This window comes from Schistocerca piceifrons, chromosome X (genome assembly GCF_021461385.2).
Source record: "Schistocerca piceifrons isolate TAMUIC-IGC-003096 chromosome X, iqSchPice1.1, whole genome shotgun sequence".
NCBI lineage: Eukaryota > Metazoa > Arthropoda > Insecta > Orthoptera > Acrididae > Schistocerca > Schistocerca piceifrons.
Window position 1 is genome coordinate 371,341,899 of NC_060149.1, and position 22,460 is coordinate 371,364,358.

The window sequence follows — 22,460 nt, forward strand, 5'->3', positions numbered from 1 at the left end:
GCAATTAAAGTTTTATTGATTAGTATAATGTTGCAGGTGAGTAATATGCCATAACTTTATCAGTTTTTCATTGTAAAGACTGTTGCAAAGTGTCGGTGAGCTTACGTTCATTGATACAAATAAAAATACATGCTTAGATTTTTCATAGCATTAATGGAACATACATAAGTTGATTCTTCAAACAATGGAAAATCTGGGATGGAGTAACAGAAATATGGAAAGGATATAGTGCTACTCACCAATTAGAGGAGGCAGTGAGACTCAGAACGGCACAGTGAAACACACACACACACACACACACACACACACACACACACACACACACACACACACACAGCCACTATCATCTCAGGGTGCAGACGTTCGACAGTAGGGACTAGTGAAAGTTGATGCCAGAGGGGGTTATGAGAATGAAAGGTATGTTTCAGGAAGTGTTACCACCTGTGCAATTCAGAAAAGCTGGTGCTGGTGGAAGAAATTCAGTTTGCACAGGCTTTGAAGCAGTTGTTAAAGTGATAGACTTATTGGGTGACATGCTCAGCAACTGGGTGGTCCATCTGTCTCTTGGCCACATCATTGTGGTGATCATTCATGCAGACAGACAACCTGTTAATTGTCATGCCCACATAGAATGTGCACAGTGGTTGCAGCTAAGTTGGTTTATTACATGGTTGCTTTCACAGATATCCTGTGATGGGGTAGGAGATGCCTTTGGGAAGTTTGGAGTAGGTAGTGATTGGAAAATGTGTGGGACAGGTCTTGCATCAAGGTATACAAGGTGTATGAGAAATTTAATGAGACTGATTTTTATCTATCAAAGTTTTTATTCTTTTCAGATAACAATATTGTCCCCTTCATAATAGTTCACTTCGGCAGCTATACATCAGTGAAGTTGTCGTTCCCAGTTTTGGTAGGAGCACTGAAAGGCTTTCATCCGGTAGGGCTTTTAACATGTCATTCACATTCTCTTTAATGTTCTCCAGAGTCCCAAAATGGCGCCCTTTTGAAACATTTGTCAATTTCGGGAAAAAGAAAAAAAATCACATGGACTCAGATCAGGTGAGTAGGACGACTTGACCCTTTCAAGGACATCTTTGTAAAACACTTGGTTGACAATTTGCCCTGGAGGAAAGATTTCTTTATGCACAACACAAATTCAACATCTTTGTCAGTTTCTGGAACGAACGGTCTCCTTGAATGAGGTTTATCTTCAGTGTGGTATTGGCATTCCAAACATGAATTGTGCCAGGAAAAAACTTGTGCTCATGATAAGGAATGTTCCCCATAATCCTGTCTCAACTTTTCAGAGGTCACACTCATGGGTTCCCCAAGTTGAACACAAAACTTGATGGCGTAATGCTGCTGTACAATTTTTGTAACACACAACAAAATCACAACTTCACTAATGGTACCCTCAAAAATCATGTGATGGCCATACGAAGCTGAAATTCAGACTGAGTATCTAAAAGGGATGAAGACACTGGTGTACATAAGTAAAACAGCAGAGCTTTGCCAGTTTGCTCACAGTGTTGTTAGTCTCATTACTTTCTTACACACCTCATATAGCAGTATATGAGGAAAGGTGTTGCGAGTAGACACAGACAAGGATATGGCATAGTTGGTTGTATGCGAGAATACTACTGTGGGCGAGGTAAAGAGGATTTCTCATTTCAGAGCATGACGAGAAGCAGTCGAAAACCTGGTAGAGAATGTGTATCCCGTATTCCAGTCCAGGGTGGTACTGAGTCTTGAGGTGGGTGCTGCTTTGGCACTGGACAGTGGGTATTTGGGGGGATAGTGACTGGTGGGGGGGGGGGGGGGGGGGATCGACAGGGCCATGCAGATCAGTTTCCAGACAGGATTGGGTGATAATTTCAGTCTTTGAAGTCCTCAGTGAGACCCTTGGTATTTTGGAAAAGGACTGCTCATCACTACATATGTGACAACCACTGGTGGCTAAACTGTATGGGAGGGACTTCCTAATGTGGAATGGGTGACAGCTGTTGAAGTGTGGTGGTACTGTTGGTGGATGGAGGTGCTGATGTAGCTGTCCTTGAGGTGGAGGTCTACATCGAGGAAAGTGGCTTGTTGACGTAGTGCTTAAGCCTAATTTACCTTTATATAATGGTCAGTGTGCAATGATTTGTCAACAGAATGTTAAACTGTAACCTTTTTTCATTCCTTATTCATCTATCATGATCTGCAACTAAATACTACTGTTATATACTGTTTTATAATTTGTAGTGAGATAGATTTCTACAACAATTACTTTACTTCTTGGAAGTGTCTATTAAAGATCTGTATATTGTTTGATTATAATACAGTTGCATAAAAGATGATGGAAGGAGGTGTGGGACACATTTAAACTTACTTATGGTAATGCATATCATTGCAGTAATATATGCAAGGTGAAACATGTAAATTACACAGCTCAAACATTTTGTAAATGATTTTGGATATGAAAACAAAGTTTTCGGCAAATGATACTATGTGAAGTGGCAAATAATGTACTGTATTGGTAACACTTAAATGTTTTTTTATTTACTGGTATAGTAAATAAACAATAGTTATATAAAAACTGTACCCTATGTATTTTTTAAACATAATTCGACTCCTCTTTAAAGGAAGAATTTTATAAAAAAGATTTGGAGTGAAGTCATAACAAGCTGGGTAATTATCTAAATACTAATGCAAGGCTGACAGCAGGATGCTGTCTCTCCTTTCTGAATGTATAAAAGTCATTAGGAATTTATCATTTCCTGCTTCGGAAGGAGCCGCTTTCAGCATTGTTGTTCACGTTTACTGGAGGAGTGACAGCATCTTGCCACCTGCCTTGGCACTTTTATTTAAACAATTGCTATTAAAAAAAAAATTGCTTCAGTATCACAGTAGGGAAAAAGGAGCAAGTGTTAACAATACAGCAAGTTACTTTCCCCTCTGAGTGCTATCATTTTCTGGAATCTATGTTCAGTTCATGAAATATTCAGAGCATGTAAGTTATATGGTGCACCGTGTATGTGTGTTCTAGTACACCATATCCTATGCATGAAATCTAGCACTTAGTCTTAACCCACAATATAAACTTCTTGCTTGATTTTTGTTCATGTATTGTATCTCCTGGAGGAGAAATGAAAAATGAAAGTATATTACCAAGTAGAATTTATAGTATGTGATTTTATCTTTAATTCTGTCATGTTTCAAAGTCTGAAATTAGATACAGAAAATTTCATGAATCTGTTAGCACTGATGGTTCCTGGTTTGACAGGAAAACAGCTCAGTGGAGAAGAAGCTCCTTTAGAAAGCCAACTTCAGGCATGGTTGGAGGCACATCCAGGCTGGGAAGCTGTGCCACAAGAAGATGATGAGGAGGATGAAGAAGATGGAGATGAAGAAGATGATGATGATGAAGACAACTCTGATGATTCAGATGATGAAGACCAAGAATTTTCTGGTGAGTTTCATGAAAGACAAATATTTTGTAAACATTCCACTTAACAGTAAGGTGTCCATACCATGATTTTGCAACTAAAACTGTAAAAAAATCTCCTTTTAGCCAACAGTAAAGATGACAGTTCTGATCCTACTAAATCAGATGCAGATAAAGCAAGGGAAGTAATAAAGAAAGCAAAAGTTGAGGATGATGAATACAAATCATCAACAGAGGAACAGACTTACTACAGGTGAGACATTTAGCACTTCAAAATTTTTGTATTTGTAATCATTTTTTGTGATCATTTTCATTTAAAAGTCTTACCAGTAGTAATGACAAGATTCTAGTACACCATGCAGAAAGAATATCTATCTGTCTCTTGTATGTCAAATATAATATTGATCTTAAACTGACCGCATTTTAGGACATTTATGAACTGTGTTTCAGCATTGCCCACACTATCAATGAAATTGTGACTGAACAGGCAACTATTTTAGTTAATGGAAAACTGAAGGAATACCAGATAAAAGTGAGTCTGTTGCAAAAGATACAAATTTATAATTTTCTTGTTATCTTTGTTTCTTTCTAGAAGTTATTTCTAGAAGTTCCTAACACAATAGTATTTTTGTTTTGGCATAAAATGTCAATCTCACAACATTTTTGCAGAAAATAGCCGAATTTTTCCTGTAATATATTGACTAGAGTATAATATGTATAGCAAAAAGTAGGAATAATTATAGATAGTATTCACTGTAAGACATACACAATTTAATAATTACATTGCTAGTTTTTAAGATATGTTAGCTGGTTTAAGCATTTTCCCTAAACCCCAGATGGATTTTTAATCATTTATAAATGAAAGATCTTTAATATCAATGTACTTACACAAATTTTTGCTTTAACTTAATGCAACATCATAGAATGACATGTAAAATGCTGGAATTATGATCTCAGTAACAAACTGTAGTCTTTTCAATTCATGGTTATAGCATTATCACATCAAATAAAAGTCTGTGTAAAAATTGATCCAACCTGCACATAATGTCAGAAATTTTAACCTTTCTTTGTATTTTTAAGGACTTTGTATGTTTACAGTTGGAAGGGTAAAAATATAGTCATCATTTGCTAATTATTTTGAGTTGACATCAAGCACTTCATTAGATGATTCAAAATCAAGATGTCGTAAAATAGCTAGTCAGTATTTTGTCTTTCTGATGACAGTGTTACACAGTCCTTTAATGTTTTTTCATACTCACCAGGGACTGGAGTGGCTGGTGTCTCTGTACAACAACAATCTGAATGGAATTCTTGCAGATGAGATGGGTCTTGGAAAAACTATTCAGACAATTGCACTGATCACCTACCTAATGGAACGCAAGAAAGTCAATGGGCCATTTTTGATTATTGTCCCATTGTCGTAAGTTGTTTTAAACTTGTTCCTCCTTAATAAAGAGCTCTCAAAGTGTCATTTATGAAGCAATAATTTTACATTGATTTGCTGCTGAAAAAGTGTAAACTTCTATTACAATTCTTTATAAACATTTTAGTGTAAGGTTTTTCGGTGTTAGAAGAGGGGTTGATAAAACTTAAAATTCCATTACTCTTGATAGAAGATGCTCTACGTTGATTGTGTATAACAAGCTAAAACTTTATGCCATTCAAGGTTTAACTTTGGATACTTCCTTTTCCCTGGCAGTACCATATCAGTTGAGCCATCCAAACACTGATTAACGCAGAAATCTAACTTATCACTGACTGTTTCCCATTTCTCTAATGTTTATCAACAACTTGGACTCCTGGTTGGCACACAGTTTTAATTTGTTGAAATAAGCAATCACATGGACAAATTCGTGGGACAAACAAATCTTCATTGAGAAAGGAAGTAAACTCAATTAATTATTAGTGTGACATTATTTCAGGAATCCCTAAATTAGTTTAATGGGATTGAAGTTTTTTGTGATGATGTCCATTTTAAAACATTTTTGCTATTGTTGCCATGTCAGATTAGAATAAAATGACTGACAGAATGCCCATGGGCTCTTCACTATCTCGAGATGTATCTAACTTCTTTATGAATAATGTTGAAGAACACACCTTGAATTTTGGTTGTATTCGTCCATCTTCATATGACCCTGAAGTAATGCTCTCTGGCACCCAGTTCACTATCAGACTGGAGGCAAAAGGAAAACCAGTTGGACAGCTTTGTCACTTTGTATATCACAAGGTGACACACATTCACTTAAATCTTGATGTGCAGAGCTTGTATCACCCAATCCAGAAGAGAGGGGTTTTAAATACATGAAATAGATTGATGCACAGAGCTACAACTATTCATGACAAGGACTGCCACAATAAACTGCTGCTAGAAGGGGAGCAAGTTCTCTCTCTCAGGATCTGATGCAGCCAAGGTCCCATTCACTATTGAATGAGTTTAGTTGATTTTCTATTCTACAATCACACTTCTCAATATCTGCAATTTGGGCATTCATATGAGGGTCAAAAAGAGGAATCATATTACAGTACCAACTGAAAAACTCAGCAGTGCCCAGGTATTGACCATGTTTACCCAAGATGAGGTTTTACCCAAAGTTCATCATTTGAAAAATACGGGGTTGTCTTATATTCACAAATTAAACTATTGCTGCTGAGGGAAGAGTCCTATGTTGCTTAGTAGGTTGATCCAGTGGCCATCTGAAACTCTGTGTAGGTTCCAAAGATTTTGGTCTGTTTTCAACAATGTGACCTTACTAGAAGCAGCTATTCAACAAGCTTTTCTACATAAACGCCATTGTCTGGGTATATCCAAAGACACTTGCATAAAGGTTTCAGCCACAGCCTTAATCAGCAAAAGAGAAACACACAGCTGTCATACACAGAAACATGCATACCTCATGCACACATGACAGCCAACTCGAGCATCTCGGGCTGGGCCGAGATGCGGGAGTTGGCGCTCACGTGTGCATGAGCATGAGGTGTGCATGCTTGTATATATGAATGGTGTATGTTTCTCTTTTGCTGATGAAGGCTGTGGCCAAAAGCATTATGGAAGTGTCTTTTAATCGTGCATGTCTGCAACTTAACATGTCTTCTTTATGGTAAGTAGCAATGTGTCTTTTCCTACATTGTTGATGTTCGTACCTGGAGTTTTCATCGTTTTGTCTTGGTATATCCTTTGACACTACTTGGAGACATAGTGTTCTCATGCAACTTCACAATTGCGGCTTTCGTGGCGTGGCCGCTTCCCTATCTTCATACAATCTTTCCTATCTCGGCAATTTTTTAGGTCACACGTTAGTTCCATGCTCTCAACTTGTTTTGAACAAGAGAATGGTGTCCCTCAGGGCAGTGTTTTAGATGTTAGCCCCTTTGCCATAGCCATAAACAGTATCATGTCTACAGTACAGAGTCCCTTACAGTTCTGCTTATTTGTGGATGGCTTTGCTGTTTTTTCTTTCTCCTCCAATCTTCTAACAACAGCTCATCATTAGAGAAGTGTGCTACAAAGATGGGCTTTCAGTTTTCCGCAGATAAAGTGTTAAGAGAGAGAGAGAGAGAGAGAGAGAGAGAGAGAGAGAGAGTGTGTGTGTGTGTGTGTGTGTGTGTGTGTGTGTGTGTGAGAAAACACTGCCCTGAGGGACACCATTCTCTTGTTCAAAACAAGCGTGAGCGCGTGTGTTCATTTTAATCATTTTTGTCATATTTTTAATTTACTGGACTTGCAGGTGAGGGATACCATTCTACATTGTAAAGACTCGATGATGTTTCTGGGTCTCATTTTTGACTCCAAACTCTGTGCTAAGTCTGGGGAACCCCTGCTTACCATCTGATGGGAGCTCCTCATGCTGCATCAGACATGTAAGTTCCTCACTGCTCTGAATTCATGTGCATACCATACTGGTGCTCGTCCACCTCTGAAACTGGGGACTCCGTTGGTTGCACTGTTGTTTTCCCTGATTGTGACCTTAAGTTCCAAGCACCTCAAGACTTGACTGTCTTCGATGAAGAATTATATGCAATCTTGCAGGCACTGGAGCATATGAAATGTGCTTTGACTGCAAAATTCCTTGTTTGTTCTGATTCTCTGAGTGCCATTCACTCTCTCTCTCTCTCTCTCTATAACACTTGTACCCAGCAGATAAAGTAGTCCAAAATATCCAGGATGTGCTTCTCTAACTACAACGGCTGGGGAAGGAAGCGTTTTTTTGCTGGGTACCAGGGCACATGTGTATTGCAGGGAATGAAAGGAGGGATGTAGCAGATAAGGAGGTATGTCATGATCCTCAGTTATTTCAGTGTGCAATCACCCTGCGTGCTATCACCTTGCTGTTTAGGTATAGAGTCATGCATCGATGGGAAGACAAGTGGCTGGAATTGACAGATAATAATCTGTGTCTAGTAAAGCACACTGTGTGGACATGATGTACCTCCTTTCAGTCACAAACACAGGATGAGGTCCTCCTTACTTGCCTTTGCACAGGCCACAGTTCTCTGACACATGGCTTCTTGCTCCAGTGAGAGGACCCTTCAGCATGTGGTGCTTGTGGCAGAAGGTCGCTGTGGCCACTTTCAATACGCTGTGTTTTATTTTCAGACTAGAGGGCAGTGGCAGATTTTCCGGCAGATCTGGTAGATTTGCCAGCAGATCTGCTCTCTATTTTAAGTAGCATTGAAATGAATGTGGTTAGAGTTTGAAGGTTTTGAAGTTTTATAATCTTGGGTCCAAAAGTTTTGGGAAATGTTCTTAATGTGTTAACAGGGTGACTTACTCACCCATAGTTTTTTTGTAAATGATCAGTCAGTCACATATCCCGGTGCTCTTGTTTTAGCTCCTCTGTCATTTTACTTCTGTTTTCATCCCAGGTGTAGCACCTTTTCATTATATCTCCTTTATTTTATGGTGTCAATATAATAGAGGGAAACATTCCACGTGGGAAAAATTATATATAAAAGCAAAGATGAGGTGACTTACCGAACGAAAGCGCTGGCAGGTCGATAGACACACAAAAAAACACAAACATACACACAAAATTCAAGCTTTCGCAACAAACTGTTGCCTCATCAGGAAAGAGGGAAGGAGAGGGGAAGACGAAAGGAAGTGGGTTTTAAGGGAGAGGGTAAGGAGTCATTCCAATCCCGGGAGCGGAAAGACTTAAGACTCCTTACCCTCTCCCTTAAAACCCACTTCCTTTCGTCTTCCCCTCTCCTTCCCTCTTTCCTGATGAGGCAACAGTTTGTTGCGAAAGCTTGAATTTTGTGTGTATGTTTGTGTTTTTTTGTGTGTCTATCGACCTGCCAGCGCTTTCGTTCGGTAAGTCACCTCATCTTTGTTTTTATATATAATTATTTTATGGTGTGTGATATAGAGTGATTGTGTGGGTCAATGCAAGTGAGGTAAGAGTCAGTGAGTGAGTGAATGTGCCAATGTTTTTAGCACTTTTACTCACATTTGTATCTTTTAATAATTGTAAGGTTGATGATAACCTCGCCATTCAGTGCCCGTACATCCCCATAGCAAAACAACAACAACAATCTCCTTACACTCATTTTGGCTTCATTCTGCCTTTGTTTATCAACTATGCCTTGACCTCACTTAAATCTGTAATGAAGCTTTTTATCCTCAGAGCTGACTATTTTATGTTTACTATTCAGTACTCCGTAGTGTGTTTGCTGTTACTATAACAACATCTTTTATACTAACTGATTTGAAAGTATTGGCCCTGTTAGTGGCTTGATCTTCAACATTGTCCACACGAGTAAGTTCCTAACTGTCTGCTCAAAGTAATTTTCAGACAAGACATTCAGAACAGTACCACATGTACCTCCACCTCTTGTGACATGGTGCTCCCATTACACAACTGGCAAATTGAAGCTTCCTCCTATTACAATAATGTGATCAGAAAATTTACTAGTGATATTCTCCAAGTTTTCTCTGAAGTGCTCTCCTGCTATGCCTATTGAGGCAAGCAGTCTACAAAAACATCAAATTACCATGTTTGATCCATATGTAATTCTTACCTTTACCCACATTATTTCAGTTTTAATTATGTTATAATCTTAGTAGATATCAGTGAGTTCTTTTTGGTAATAAGTACCCCTCCAATCCTTGTGATATACAGATCAATTCAAAATTCATGTCCGATAGGACAAGTAGGATGAACCATAACTCCAAAGACTAACTTTAGTAGGTGGTAGGATGGGCCAACACAAGAAAAAAAAGTCCAGTAAACATGGGCTCTAAAATGTGTAACTTACAAGCTATGAGCACTGCTTCATATTTGCCACTGTGAAACATATCCTATCTACTGAACAAGTGCTCATAGCTCTTAAGGTATGCACTTTAGAGCCCATGTTTACTAGACTTTTGTTCTTGTTTTGGTCCAAACTGAAAGTTTGTTGATGGCGTTCTGGTTCACCCTATTTGTCCTATGGTACATGACTTTTGAGTCACCCTTTATATTCCACTCTGAATTTAGTATATTATTTATATTTCAGCCAACTTTCTCTTCTTATTACTTTGTGGGAATCATTCCCTTTTATAAGCAATACTAATTCTGGAGCTTTACTATGGATGCTCCTGCAGTTTAATGAGGCTACATTAATAATTACTTTTTCTGTTCTGCAAGAATGTAAGTTCTCCTTCAGTAGTAATGTGGACAATCTTTTTCCAATTACAGTATATAATTCAACATTGACCATATTGAGGGTTTCTAGCCATAGCAAGATAGGATCCTGGGAAGATAAGGCAGAGGACCTATTTTGTGACTGCTTAAGAAGATAAAAGAGATGTTGTACCAGGTGTACACTAAAACTGCAATACTTTTAACAGTATATACCTATAACTGCAGCAGCAGTCAAATTGTCCACAGTGGCAGAGCTACCCTTTTTTTCTATTTTAACACATTGACAAGTACAAAAGCAAACTTTTTTAATGAGAACATTCAAACCGATGTTGTAAATTATTTTCATTCTTAGTAATCATCTTTATTTGTGATTGAACTGATTTTGGGGTAAGTGTATAATAGAAATTAAAGTAAGTTTCCTTGTTCTCACATTTCAACACTGCATTGTTATCTTGCTGTTATGTCATAATTATTTGACCCATTGCTGGTTGCAGGAAATACTCTTTGGCACCTATTTTTCATATGGGCTGTCTTAGTTTTTGATGAGATGCTGCAGACACTGCCCATGACTGATGACTTTCCCTGTAACTGATCTGTAAAGAAATCATGCATTTATTCTGACAAAATCATGTATATTGTATAACACTTACACTTACCATCTCTGCAGAGGTACTTTCACTGAATATTTTGTGGCCACATCATCTAGTACATCCACTCAATATTTCATATTGTTGTGGCATTCTACAGTTTATGGAAGAAATTTCAAATTGCTACGTATGTGTACACTTGAATGAAGTGTATTGAGAATGAGAACATTTCTCTTTTTCTTGTCTTGATACACTGACAAGGTTTTGTCCTCGTGACACATCACAGTTGTTTTATAGTGCTGCTTTTGGGACTCTTATTGATTTTGGTATCACTCTTCTCAAATGGTTCTCTGTACCCACTAGGCTTGTACCATTACTCTTCAGTATTTCACTGAATAAGGTGGCACAGTGATTAGGACGGTGGACTAGCATTTGGAAGGGCAATAGTTCAAATCCCCATCCAGCCATACAGATTTAGGTTTTCCATGATTTCCCTAACTTGTTCAAGGCAAATGTTGGATGGTTCCTTTGAAAGGACACGGCCAATTTGCTTTCCCATTCTTCCCTAATCCGATCTTGTGCTCCATCTCCATTGACCTCGTAGTCGATGGGATGTTAAATACTCATTTTTCTACTTTCCTTCTTCAGTATTTGAGTCAGGTGCATAGATATGAAAAAATTGTCTCTTGTCAAATTCCTGGTGTTTAAGGAATGGTGCCACAATTTTCATTACAATGTATGTGGAAAGGGTTTGATTCTCTGGCTGATGTTAATCCTTTCCTATGTATGAAGATCCATTGAACAGATTTTAGGAATCTACCTCAGGTGCTAACCAAAATTTAATTTAAAATTTATCTACCTCACTGGCCATGCATTGTGTAACTCTGCATCTGTCCTTAGTGGGAAAGAGTTGTTCATCAGTTGTGATGTGTTGTCCTCAACTATAAACCAAGGAGCAATGAAATAATTCAAAATATGTGACACCAAAGCAAACTTGTCTGTTTTGAGTCTTATTGGCATTTGTTCCCTGATATCAAAGCATAAAAAATTCATATTGTCTCTAAAACTCTCGCGTGATATTGTGTTGTGAAAGAACTATGGTCATCAGTTTTCTAATCACAAGCTATCAATTTTGATTCCTGTGGTACAAAAAAAGTCCTTAGCATACTAAACATCCATTAATAAATCTTCTCAAAAAGAGAAACACACCATTTGGTGTTTAGTGGGCTTCTGTCTGTGTGTGCAGTTTAGTGTGTTTTAACATCATGTCATCTATTAGCAGCCACCAAGAACTGACAGCACCTTGAAGTGATGTTTTCCTTCACAAGTGGAAGTGGTCCTTCTGTATGATGTGAAATGTTTTACTTTTATGGTTTTGCAGATACGTTCAAGATGATGTCCAAAATTTCCCATTCTGCCTTGTCTTCTCTGAATTCTGACTACCTTCTCCTCTTTTGCCTTTTTGTATTGTATCAAATGTCATGCCTTTGATGGAGGAGTTTATCTTGCCACTGTAACAATTATTGATGTAACTTGTCCAGACACTTCACAACTGCTTTTACTGCATTCGACATTGTCTGGAATATAATCATCACTGCTATTTCTGTGTGTCTTTCAATTTCACCATCTTACTACTCATACTCTGAAACTTGTTGCAAATGTTCTAAATATTTAATTACTTCCTTGTCTAACTACTTATGAGCTGGTGTCAGTATCTCTTGTCATGGCTTACACACAACAGGCATTTTAGGCATGATGCAACACAATGATAAACTCAGAAGCTACAGCATACATTGTAGCATCAAGTTGCAGCTATGTGCAATGCAACTGAGCATTTGCAGTACTCTCAGGGAATATCGGCATGTAAAGAAATATTAAGCCATCAAAATGATTGTTCCTACAGTGTTAGGAGTACAGTGTATAACACTGTTTGCACAGTCTAACTCTCAAAATTTAAAATAGTTCAAGAAAGGGGAAATATTGTTGTTATGGGTAGACTTTTTCAAAATTGTCATTTTGATGTTTCCATAGTTCTAGTGTAAAGAATGTCTTGCCCTTATGGTCGATGGAATTTACATGATGTCTCATTAGTGCAGAAGCAACTATATTCATCAGTCAATCCCTACAGTTTCTGAACATTATACAGAACACTAGTGGCACATTAAAAATTGTTATTTTCAAAAAATCAGCAGTTACTGAGCATTGTGGTTCTAATTTAAAGAAAGTCTTGGCCTTAGAATCCTTGCAAGGTACACTATCTCTTGTCAATGCAAAAGCAACCATATTGATCAGTGAGTCTCTACAGTTTCTCAACACTGTGAAGGAGACCAGTGACACATTGAAAATTGTAATTTCAAAAAATATGTGCTGTTCTGAACACAACTTCACAAATAAACATAAAATTATGTGTCATGAAACAAAACATCTCGTTCCATGCTTAAACCTACCGAGTCTCAGCCATTAACGAGATCATAGAGATCAGAATATGTGGCAGTAACATAAGCCAGGACAGTGGCTACGTCTTGGTGTTGCGTGGAAGCAGGATCCAATGATGATAGTCTCCAGAGGAATTTGCCAAGTTGTTTACTTTACAGAAGACACCACTAGCATCTGAGACATTGACACAATCTATGGGAGCATGACAATAGTTCCTGATTAAGACTATGGGGATTATCATCGAGAGCTCGAATTTTTTATTATGTTTTCTCATGATGTCTTGAATTGTCATTTTTCATGATGTCCCACGTTGTCATTTAATGAACAAAATATGAGCTTACAAAGTATTGAACCAGATTTATAATTGGGCTCAACAGTTCCCAACTGATAAAACTTGTTACAATATTCTTAATGGGGTGAAACCTACAGATGTCAAAGTAATTTTGGGAGGACCACAAGGAAATGCTGTAAGTTTGTTACTATACACACAAAATTGTCTAAGGAACAAACTACTTTTCTATTAACGAAAAATCATAGGAAATCTACCCGGTACAAGGTCTGTTCAAAAAATTCCAGAAATTTTTCCACAAAATTTTTCTACACTTATCTTTTACTTATTGTGCTTGGTCTCCTTCTAAATACTCTCCTCTACAATTGATACACCGCTCCCAACACCATTTCCACTTCTGGAAGCAGTCTTGGTACACGTCTTGCTGGAATGCTTGAAATACTGTCTGCAAATTTTCTTTTATCTCATTTATTGTTGCAAATCTTTGTTCTTCCAACATAGATTGAACTTTGGAAATAAAAAAAAAAAAAAATCTGCAGGGCCAGGTCTGGAGGATATGGAGGATAAAACAGCACAGTTATTTCGTTTTTTGTGCAATAGTCATGCACCAACAGAGATGAATGTGCGGGTGCGTTATTGTGATGCAAGAGCCATGAATTGTCTAGTCACATTTCGGGCCATTTCCTTCTCACATTTTCTTGCAGGCATCGCAGCGTGTCCCAATAGTACCATTGAGTAACAGTTTGCTCGTGTTGCCAAATTCATTATGAACTAATGCTTTAAAGTCAAAGAAAACTATCAGCATGGCTTTGACATTTGACCTGAACTGACACAAGCGCCCCCCCCCCCCCCCTTTTGTGTGTGTGTGTGTGTGTGTGTGTGTGTGTCTTGGAGAACATTTCCTAACCAGTTGTGAAGATTGGACCTTGGTCTCAACATCATAGCCATAGACCCATGTCTCATCACTAGTTATGATTCTTTTGAAGAACATCTCATTCTCATTTGTGCGATTCAAGAGCTCTTCACAGATTGCCAGGCGATGGTCTTTCTGAGCCGCGGATCAAACTTGCCAGCAACATGGTGCATTCCAAGATTCCGTGTCAGGATATGACATGATCCAACTGAAATTCTACGTTATTCAGCAATCTCTGGGACAGTCAGTCTTCGAGTGGCTCACACTGTTTCATTGATGTGCCTGACGTGATTGTCATCGGTAGATGCTGCAGGGGGTCCTGATCAAGGGTCATCTTTAATTTTTTAAATCATGTGAACCATTAATAACACTAAGTATGGCTTAAGCACTCATCACTGTAGACTTCCTGAGTTTTACGCTAAATTTGAAGCAGATGCATTGCTCCTCTAACTCGGACATATCGAAATTTGCAAACTGTACAACACAATGTTATACTCAGTACAGTACTGAACAATAACTAACAGACACACAGCAGTGGAACTTCTGGCAGCTACACATTATACACACTCATGTGCAGGGATGCCAACTGTATTCTGCTCTAACACACCATTGGCGCAAAATTATGAATGTTCTGGAATTTGTTGAAGAGACCTCGTGTATACGTACAACATTAATGGAAATTCGTGGATAGAGAAATGAGTAAAATAAATGAAAGGCAACTAATTACCTGTTGAGAACTAATGTGTGGCACACAGAAGCTCTTAATACAACACTGGTAACACTAGCTTTCAAGTTCTTGTTGTTTTTCTAGTAAGAGTACACACATTCACACACACACAACCTGACAGCCAAATGTACGCTTACTAGAAAAAGAGCAAGAGCTTGAAAGCTAGTGTTAACTGTCTTCTGTTGCATATTTCTGTGTACCATGCACCAGTCCTCTATACGAAGTAGTACACACGTATGATACACATGTAACTATTCATATATACATATCATTACGTAACTTTGTAACGATACTCAATCATCTCATTACATAACTTTGTGACAATATTCAACCATTTCATTACATAACTTTGTAAGTGATCTTAACATTTTTTCAGAAGAAACAGTGCTGCACCAGAATTGTAAAGAATCTGTCATAAAATTGTGAAGTTCTTAAAACCTTATCACTGGCAATTGTCAGTACTTTTTGGGCATCAGTCAACGCTAGCACTTTCTCTTGGGTTACGTGCAACTCAGCACCTCCTAGTCACTGATAAAAAGAGATGAGTAATCCCATCTTAAGCACTGATCTGTCAGTGACATCTAAGCTGAGCGCAACTGATCCAGGCACTGGACATTGTCTACATTATCTCAAACTTTTCTGTGAAAGTTATCCCAAAGGTGCTTTATTGGGTTGAGTTCAGGAGACTGAGCAGGTCACTGTTGTACTTAAACATTGTGTCTTTCAAGCCACTGAAAACGGCTCCAGCAACTTGTGATTTGGCAGTATGATATGACGAATTCAGGCCCATACTCTACAGCAGTCGGAAACACCAAAGTTTGCAAAATGTTTTGAATTTAAAGATTTGCCTGTTACTTTCCTCTTACAAAAACAAAATCCATTTTTCAAGCGACCGTTATTTCTCCCCACACTGTGATAGAAATTCCTTGAAATTTTTGGATCTCATGTATGTTCATAAGACTTTGTGCATCACCTAGTTGCTTCTGTATGAACACTCATCTTGACTCTGGGTGCAAACCGAAGCATTGTTTATCTGTAAAGATGACTTTCCCTCATTGATCCACTGTCCAATTTCGATGTTGTAGGCACCACAAAACATTATTTCCTTGACAAATAGCTGGAAGCCTTAAAGGTCGATAGGCATGAAGGCCTTTTTCATGCAGTTTGTTTCTGACAGTTTGGGTTGAAACAATTATGTTACCTACATTTTGCAAGGCACTTCTTAACATTCTGGCAGTTGAAGTTCTCACTCTAAGGGTTCTAAGGCATAGAAATCTGCCTTGTCCTGCACTAATTCCTTGGTTTTCTTCAGTGCTTTTCTTCTGAACAGCCAAATTGTTTATGACGACTCCACATTCTTGAAATCAGACCTCTTCCTTTGTTTGGAGCACTTACAGCATCAGTTTGTTTTCCGCCATTTTCAGTTATGGCAGTTGCCGTAAACATTCCATCGCGGTTTAAATGATGACTTTCTGCCATCATTAAATCTATTCTTAACTGTTAATTATGATTTTACGCAGTTATTAGTTATTTGTGTCCCCCTGTTTAAAACATACTTAATTCTTTTCAATACAACAATATAAAATAACAACTTTTCTTAATACAGTAATGACAAATGACTAGTACTTTAATATTTATTTCCATTCATTTTTCTACTTCGGTCAGTTTTTTTAATGTTTCTATTTTTTTAGTTATTCCTTAGGCAATTTTGGTGTGTGTATATAAATGATCTAAGTGATAATATTGTAAGCTCGTTTGTGGACAGTGATGTTACTTGTAGGGAGGTAGCAATGCTAGAAGACTGTAGAAAATTCGGGAAGATCTCTTGAGGATTGATGATTGGTGCAGGGTATGGCAGTTGACCCAGAACGGTAATACATGCAATTTATTTTGCATATAGTAAGAACTATAAAAAGGTTGAGGAGTAACATGAAGTAGAACGCCCACATAAAACTAGTTGTAGGAATAGCCCGTCTTACTGTCATTGGAAGAATCTGAAGGAAATGTTACACATCTGTAAAAGAAGTGCCTTACAAAATACTTATTCAATCAGATTTTGAGTATTTATTATCAGTCTGTGACCCTTACCAGGTCGAATTGATGGGGGATGGGAGATAATTAATATCAAAGAAACAGTGACATATTATGTCACAGGTTCAGTTCGAAAGTGCAAGGGTGTTATGGAAATGCTTTCTGATTCTAGTAACAGACACTACAAGAGGAACCTGTGCATTTTGTAGAGATTTACTTTCAACATTCCGATAATATACATACTGAGTATAGTCAAGCAACATTTTACTTCCCACCACATACATCTCACAAAAATCAGAGAAATAAGACCTTGTACAGAGTAGTAATGGCAGTTGTTCTTCCACATACCATTTGCATATGAAATAGGAAACATGGAAATTGAATTATCCTCCACTACAGGCCATAAGTTGGAGTACAGAGTCTAGATGTAGATGTATAAGAATACTAAGAACATCCCACACAAGTTGCTACATAATTTGTCTTTGTCAACTATACACAAACTGTATGATAATCGAAATTATGAAAACTTGGGATACTTGAGGAGGTGCATGGCTACACTTCCTTATAGTTGACACATGGCTACAACTGTGACTGGAGTTACATATTGTAGTTGGAATTTTGTGTGTGTGTGTGTGTGTGTGTGTGTGTGTGCGTGTGTGTGTGTGTGTGTGTGTGTGTGTGCGTGCGCGCGCGCGCGCGCGCGCATGCGCATGCTTGCAAATGTGGGTTGCATGCAAACTAGTATTTGTTGTGGATTTAAGATGTATATGGTTATGGTTGTATTTTATCATACTTTTTTCTTTTTCTTTAAAGGACATTATCAAACTGGGTGCTGGAGTTCGAGAAGTGGGCACCGTCTGTTATTGTTGTTGCCTATAAAGGTTCTCCTGCTATGCGTCGTCAGATCCAGAGCCAGATGCGGTCAACAAAGTTTAACGTGCTACTCACGACTTATGAATATGTCATCAAAGATAAGGGGATGCTTGCAAAAGTTAGTTAATAATATTTCTGTCCAAACTGTTATTTGTTTTCAGACATTTGGTTCTAGAGTTTTTACATTTTTACTACCTGAAATTATTTTGAAACATAATGAAATTCTTGTAGTTAATTTGTAGAATCTCAGGCTGTTTGAAAAACCAGAAAAGTTGTTACATCTCGTATTTATGGGATATGCCAAGTAACAGAGAATATTTCTAGTAAAGTTTCTGTTTAAGTGTGCCTTGTTACATGCTTAATTTTTAAATTTCTGTACTAGTGGACCAATGTATGTGTATAAGGTGCCTTTAATATGGAAGAAAATGTTGGTTAAGCGTTTTAGAGAAAAAAGAGGGTAACAACATATAAAATAATAATAAGATGGGCTAATAAACATGTAGCACAACTGTTGCTTACTATAGATAGTTACCAGTACAATTGAAACTTTAAATTTGACTCTCTGGTTCTTTAGTGAAATAGGCTTACAAAATAAATTAGTTCCAACCAGAAGCTTTATTTTTAACTTTGTTATAAAAGACTGTTACTGTTTCCCATTTGAAAAACTTTCTAAGAGACATTATTTGAGAGTGCATTGTCTTCTTAGCTTTTCCTCCATAATGTTGTTGCTAAATAAGAAGTAGAACTTTTGTTTGAGATTTTAGTGGGATTTCTCCAATGTCATTCTTTCAAATGACCAAGTAAGTGACTTTCATACATCGTTGATTGTTCCTTGACCAGTAATGTCGTATTGGTTGGTTTTTGACTGATAACGTGCTTAAATTTCTGTGTCATATTTGAGTAAATGAGAGTGCAGCAGATTTACGTATGTATTTGGCTGGCATTCCAGCCCAAGGTGCTGGAGTTAGCTGTCATGTGTGTTTTGCTGATGAAGGCTGTGGCTTTGAAGCTACATATGTAAGTGTCTTTTAATTGTGCCTGTCTGCAACTTACCATGTCTTCTTTACAGTAAGTAGCGATCTGTCTTTTCCTACATTGCTGATATTTGTGCCTGGAGTTTAGATTGTTTGATATTTGGCTGTAAGGATTTAAATACCTCTTTCAACCAATATATTGATAGATTTGCTGTTAAACAGTCAGAATAGTTAACAGTGTACTACCTTGAAAATATTTCTGGCTGGAACTGTACAGCATCTGCCAACTCTCATTTGGGGGGGGGGGGGGGGGGATAGTAATAGTATAGTTGCAGTCTTATATGACAGAGTACAATGTGAGGAAGACAACCACTGCCTGTTTAGAGTAGGTATGGGTAACAAATGCTGACCCATGGTGTGTGTGTGTGTGTGTGTGTGTGTGTGTGTGTGTGTGTGTGTGTAATTTTTTTTATTATTATTTTTGTCCTTGACGTTAATGGTTAGGAGTAACACAGATATAAGTGGCACCCCTTTTCCGATATGCCACGCCAATGATATATGCATTTTTGAGAGTACATTCATTTTATGTTTACCGCTTCATCAAATGTTAAATTTATTTATGTGTTGTGAACATTGTCTCTTTGCGTATGACGTTTTACAGTAGCTGTCTGACGTTTAACAGTAGCTGTCTTAAAGATTCCATTACAGAATTCTGCAATGCTGTTACCGTATTTTATGGACTGTAAGATGCAACTTAATTTTCAAGCAATTTTTTAAAAAAATAACATTTTTACAATTTTTATTATTAGATTGCAAAGCCAGACTAAAAAAAAAAATCGTGTATAAAACCAAACTGACCTTTCAAATCCCTGAAAACTGTCATCTGAACTTTCTTCTTCTTCTTCTTCTTCTTCTTCCTCCTCCTCCTCCTCCTCCTCCTCCTCCTCTTCATTGTCATTGTTGTCCTCTTCGTATATATAAGTTGTTCTTCACTGCCATATAGAGTGTTACTTATGCTGCACTTCTTGAAAGATTTAACAAAAATGTCTTCTCTTACTCTAGATAACTGTTTTATCCACTGACACACTCATCTGATTGTAGGTAATTTTAAAGCTCCCTTCAGTGTGAATTCGTTTTGGATTTCATCCAGTTGTTTCATTCCTCTCTCATACACATTTAAATGGTTTATTTATCACGACATCAAGAGGTTGCATTTGTGAAGTAAGTATTCCTGTAATAACAGAAATATCTGGTTTTCCCTGTCTCAGTGTCTCTTTCACAGAATTTTTCAGATGACTACTAAACTGATCTAGCACAAGAAGAGAACTCTTCTTCAGTAAAGCACCTTTCCTTTCCTCTCATATTTGGACTTGGTTAACCCATAATTTCATACCAGCCTCATCCATTCAACTCTTGTCATGTATGTGAACAACAGCACCTGGTGGTATTTCAGGAGGTTTTGGCATTGTTTTGCATTTGAAAATGATCATTAGCACAACACGAAAGGACAACAGTGTAGTGTATTGCATTTTTTCATGTCCACTTGTTTTTAGAGTTACAGTTTCAGCACCTTTCATGACAACAGTTCTGTTATGTGGCACATTGAGTGCCAGAGAAGTTTTATCCATATTTGCTAATTGGCTTAGTTCCATTCTAGTTTTCTTTCAGTTTTGAATAATAAAGCGATGGAAAGATAACATTTTCTCTTCATACTCTTGTGGCATTTTCAGATATTTTTGTTTTGGTTCTCATTCTAAGTCCATGATGCTTCATGAACCTATAGCATGAACCAACTCCACCGTTAAAGTCTGTTAAGTTCCACTGTAGCGCTAGCTTACAAATGTGTATTCAAATGATTTTGGACTAATTCCAATGCCATTTTGATGGTGTCCTTCAATCTATTTCAGTACGTCATTTTCTAGTATTGACCATTTTGCATTCAGTCCTCTATTTGCACATTTAGTTTTTTCTGTTGGTGGAGGGTTGAAATGCCACTCAGCTGCTATGTTTGTGTGTTCTTCTTCCTGTGCTATTACTTTGAATCTATAGCCTGCTTCATATGAATATCTTTTATCTTTTCCCCATTACGAAACTAGCTACTAAAAAAACTATTGTACTGTTACTGATAACACAAATGACTTTCAGTTCAAGTTCACTGGCACCATAGACTGCAATGACACATCATAGGCTAGACAGTGTTCTGGGTTTGTGATGGCAGGGCAGGAGCGAGACAGTGTTAGCAAGCTTATGAATCCCAGCAACTCATGTTGTCGCATAGGTGCACTGCTGCTGCCACTTGAATCCCATGTTGCCAGATAGAGATAGGTTTCCCCCAATATCAAATAGATGGCCTTTTTAATACTGGTGGGAATTAAAATCAAAGATTCAACATTTTTGTATTAATGTCGAGTATAGGAAGTCCCTGAATTTTGGAGGCAAATTTTTATAAGAAAGAAGTGTGCCTTATAGTCCATAAAATATGGTATTAAAGAAAATATGTTTGTGATGTATAAATAAAAGTAAACAACTGAAGATGGGTTCCCAGGCACCTTTAAACGTCGTCATTGAAAAATAAATGCCTGTGAAAGCAGCCGATTGCAGATAATTCATTATAAATTCAGTTCCCATTGACTGTGCAATCTGATGACTTTTATTCGTGTATTTGCGCATTACCAACAAAACAAAGGTAGTAGTCAATAGTTGTAATGTTCTAATGAGTCCATAGTGCATAAGAATTATTTACCAATATTAATACAAGGAAGAATAGAAAAACAAAATATGTCAATGAGATAGACAATCACAGTCGACAGACAATTAGGAGTAACTTTGCAAATTTCTTTTGTGGTGTGATTGAAACCCATTGTGGCCATCAGTTGTCCACCCACGGTGTAGAGGATAGGTGGAATAATAGAAAGGCACATAAAGAAGCAGGTGAACATTGTAACTCAGTTTTGTGTTTGGTCAAACATGGCCACAGTTTACTGGCAGCCTTCTTACAGATGGACATCCTTTGATTGGGTAGAATGTTCCAATGACTGGAATGGGATGTGATGGGTAATTATATAAGTATTCCAGCCACATTTTCTGTAATATCTACAGATTTGATGGCACAGTTTGTAAACTGTGCAAATGAACTTTTGTATTGTAATGTTCTCAATGTTCTAATTTTTTGTTTTCATAGCTCATAATTTTCCCTCTGTCAAACTTGCAGCAGTGCACACATAGCCAGACATTTAATGTGTGCTGGGATGTGAGACTCTCTGGTTCCTTTATAGTTTCTGTAAAAGAAAGAAAAAACTGATAGCTACATATGCCTATGCACCCTGAAATCCATTTCAGTGATATTGTCTGCCTTCTTCATATATAGAAAGTAGACTACTGCATTAAGGTCAACAATCTTTGTACAACAGTAACTATTCATTTTTTATCTGTTGATCTTGTTGTTTGATTTGCTCTTCAGTCTGAAGAATGGTTTGATGTGTGTTTCCACTGTAGTCATCCTGTTCATGCCTCTTCATATCTGCAGTTTTTACCCCCCACACTTCCCTCCATTACATCCCTTGATTGGCATTCTTAATCC

General features: G+C 37.6%; 1 protein-coding gene across 4 annotated transcripts in view; it reads left to right on the forward strand.

Moving 5' to 3' along the window:
* LOC124721359 (ATP-dependent helicase brm) overlaps positions 1-22,460 on the forward strand; it is a 439,280-nt gene that overhangs the window by 220,955 nt on the left and 195,865 nt on the right. For all 4 annotated transcript variants that reach the window (XM_047246290.1, XM_047246292.1, XM_047246291.1 and 1 more), the window contains 5 exons: positions 3,266-3,451; positions 3,554-3,680; positions 3,878-3,959; positions 4,690-4,847; positions 17,847-18,024. In XM_047246290.1, the coding sequence (XP_047102246.1) occupies positions 3,266-3,451; positions 3,554-3,680; positions 3,878-3,959; positions 4,690-4,847; positions 17,847-18,024 (731 nt within the window). The remainder of the gene's footprint in view (positions 1-3,265; positions 3,452-3,553; positions 3,681-3,877; positions 3,960-4,689; positions 4,848-17,846; positions 18,025-22,460) is intronic.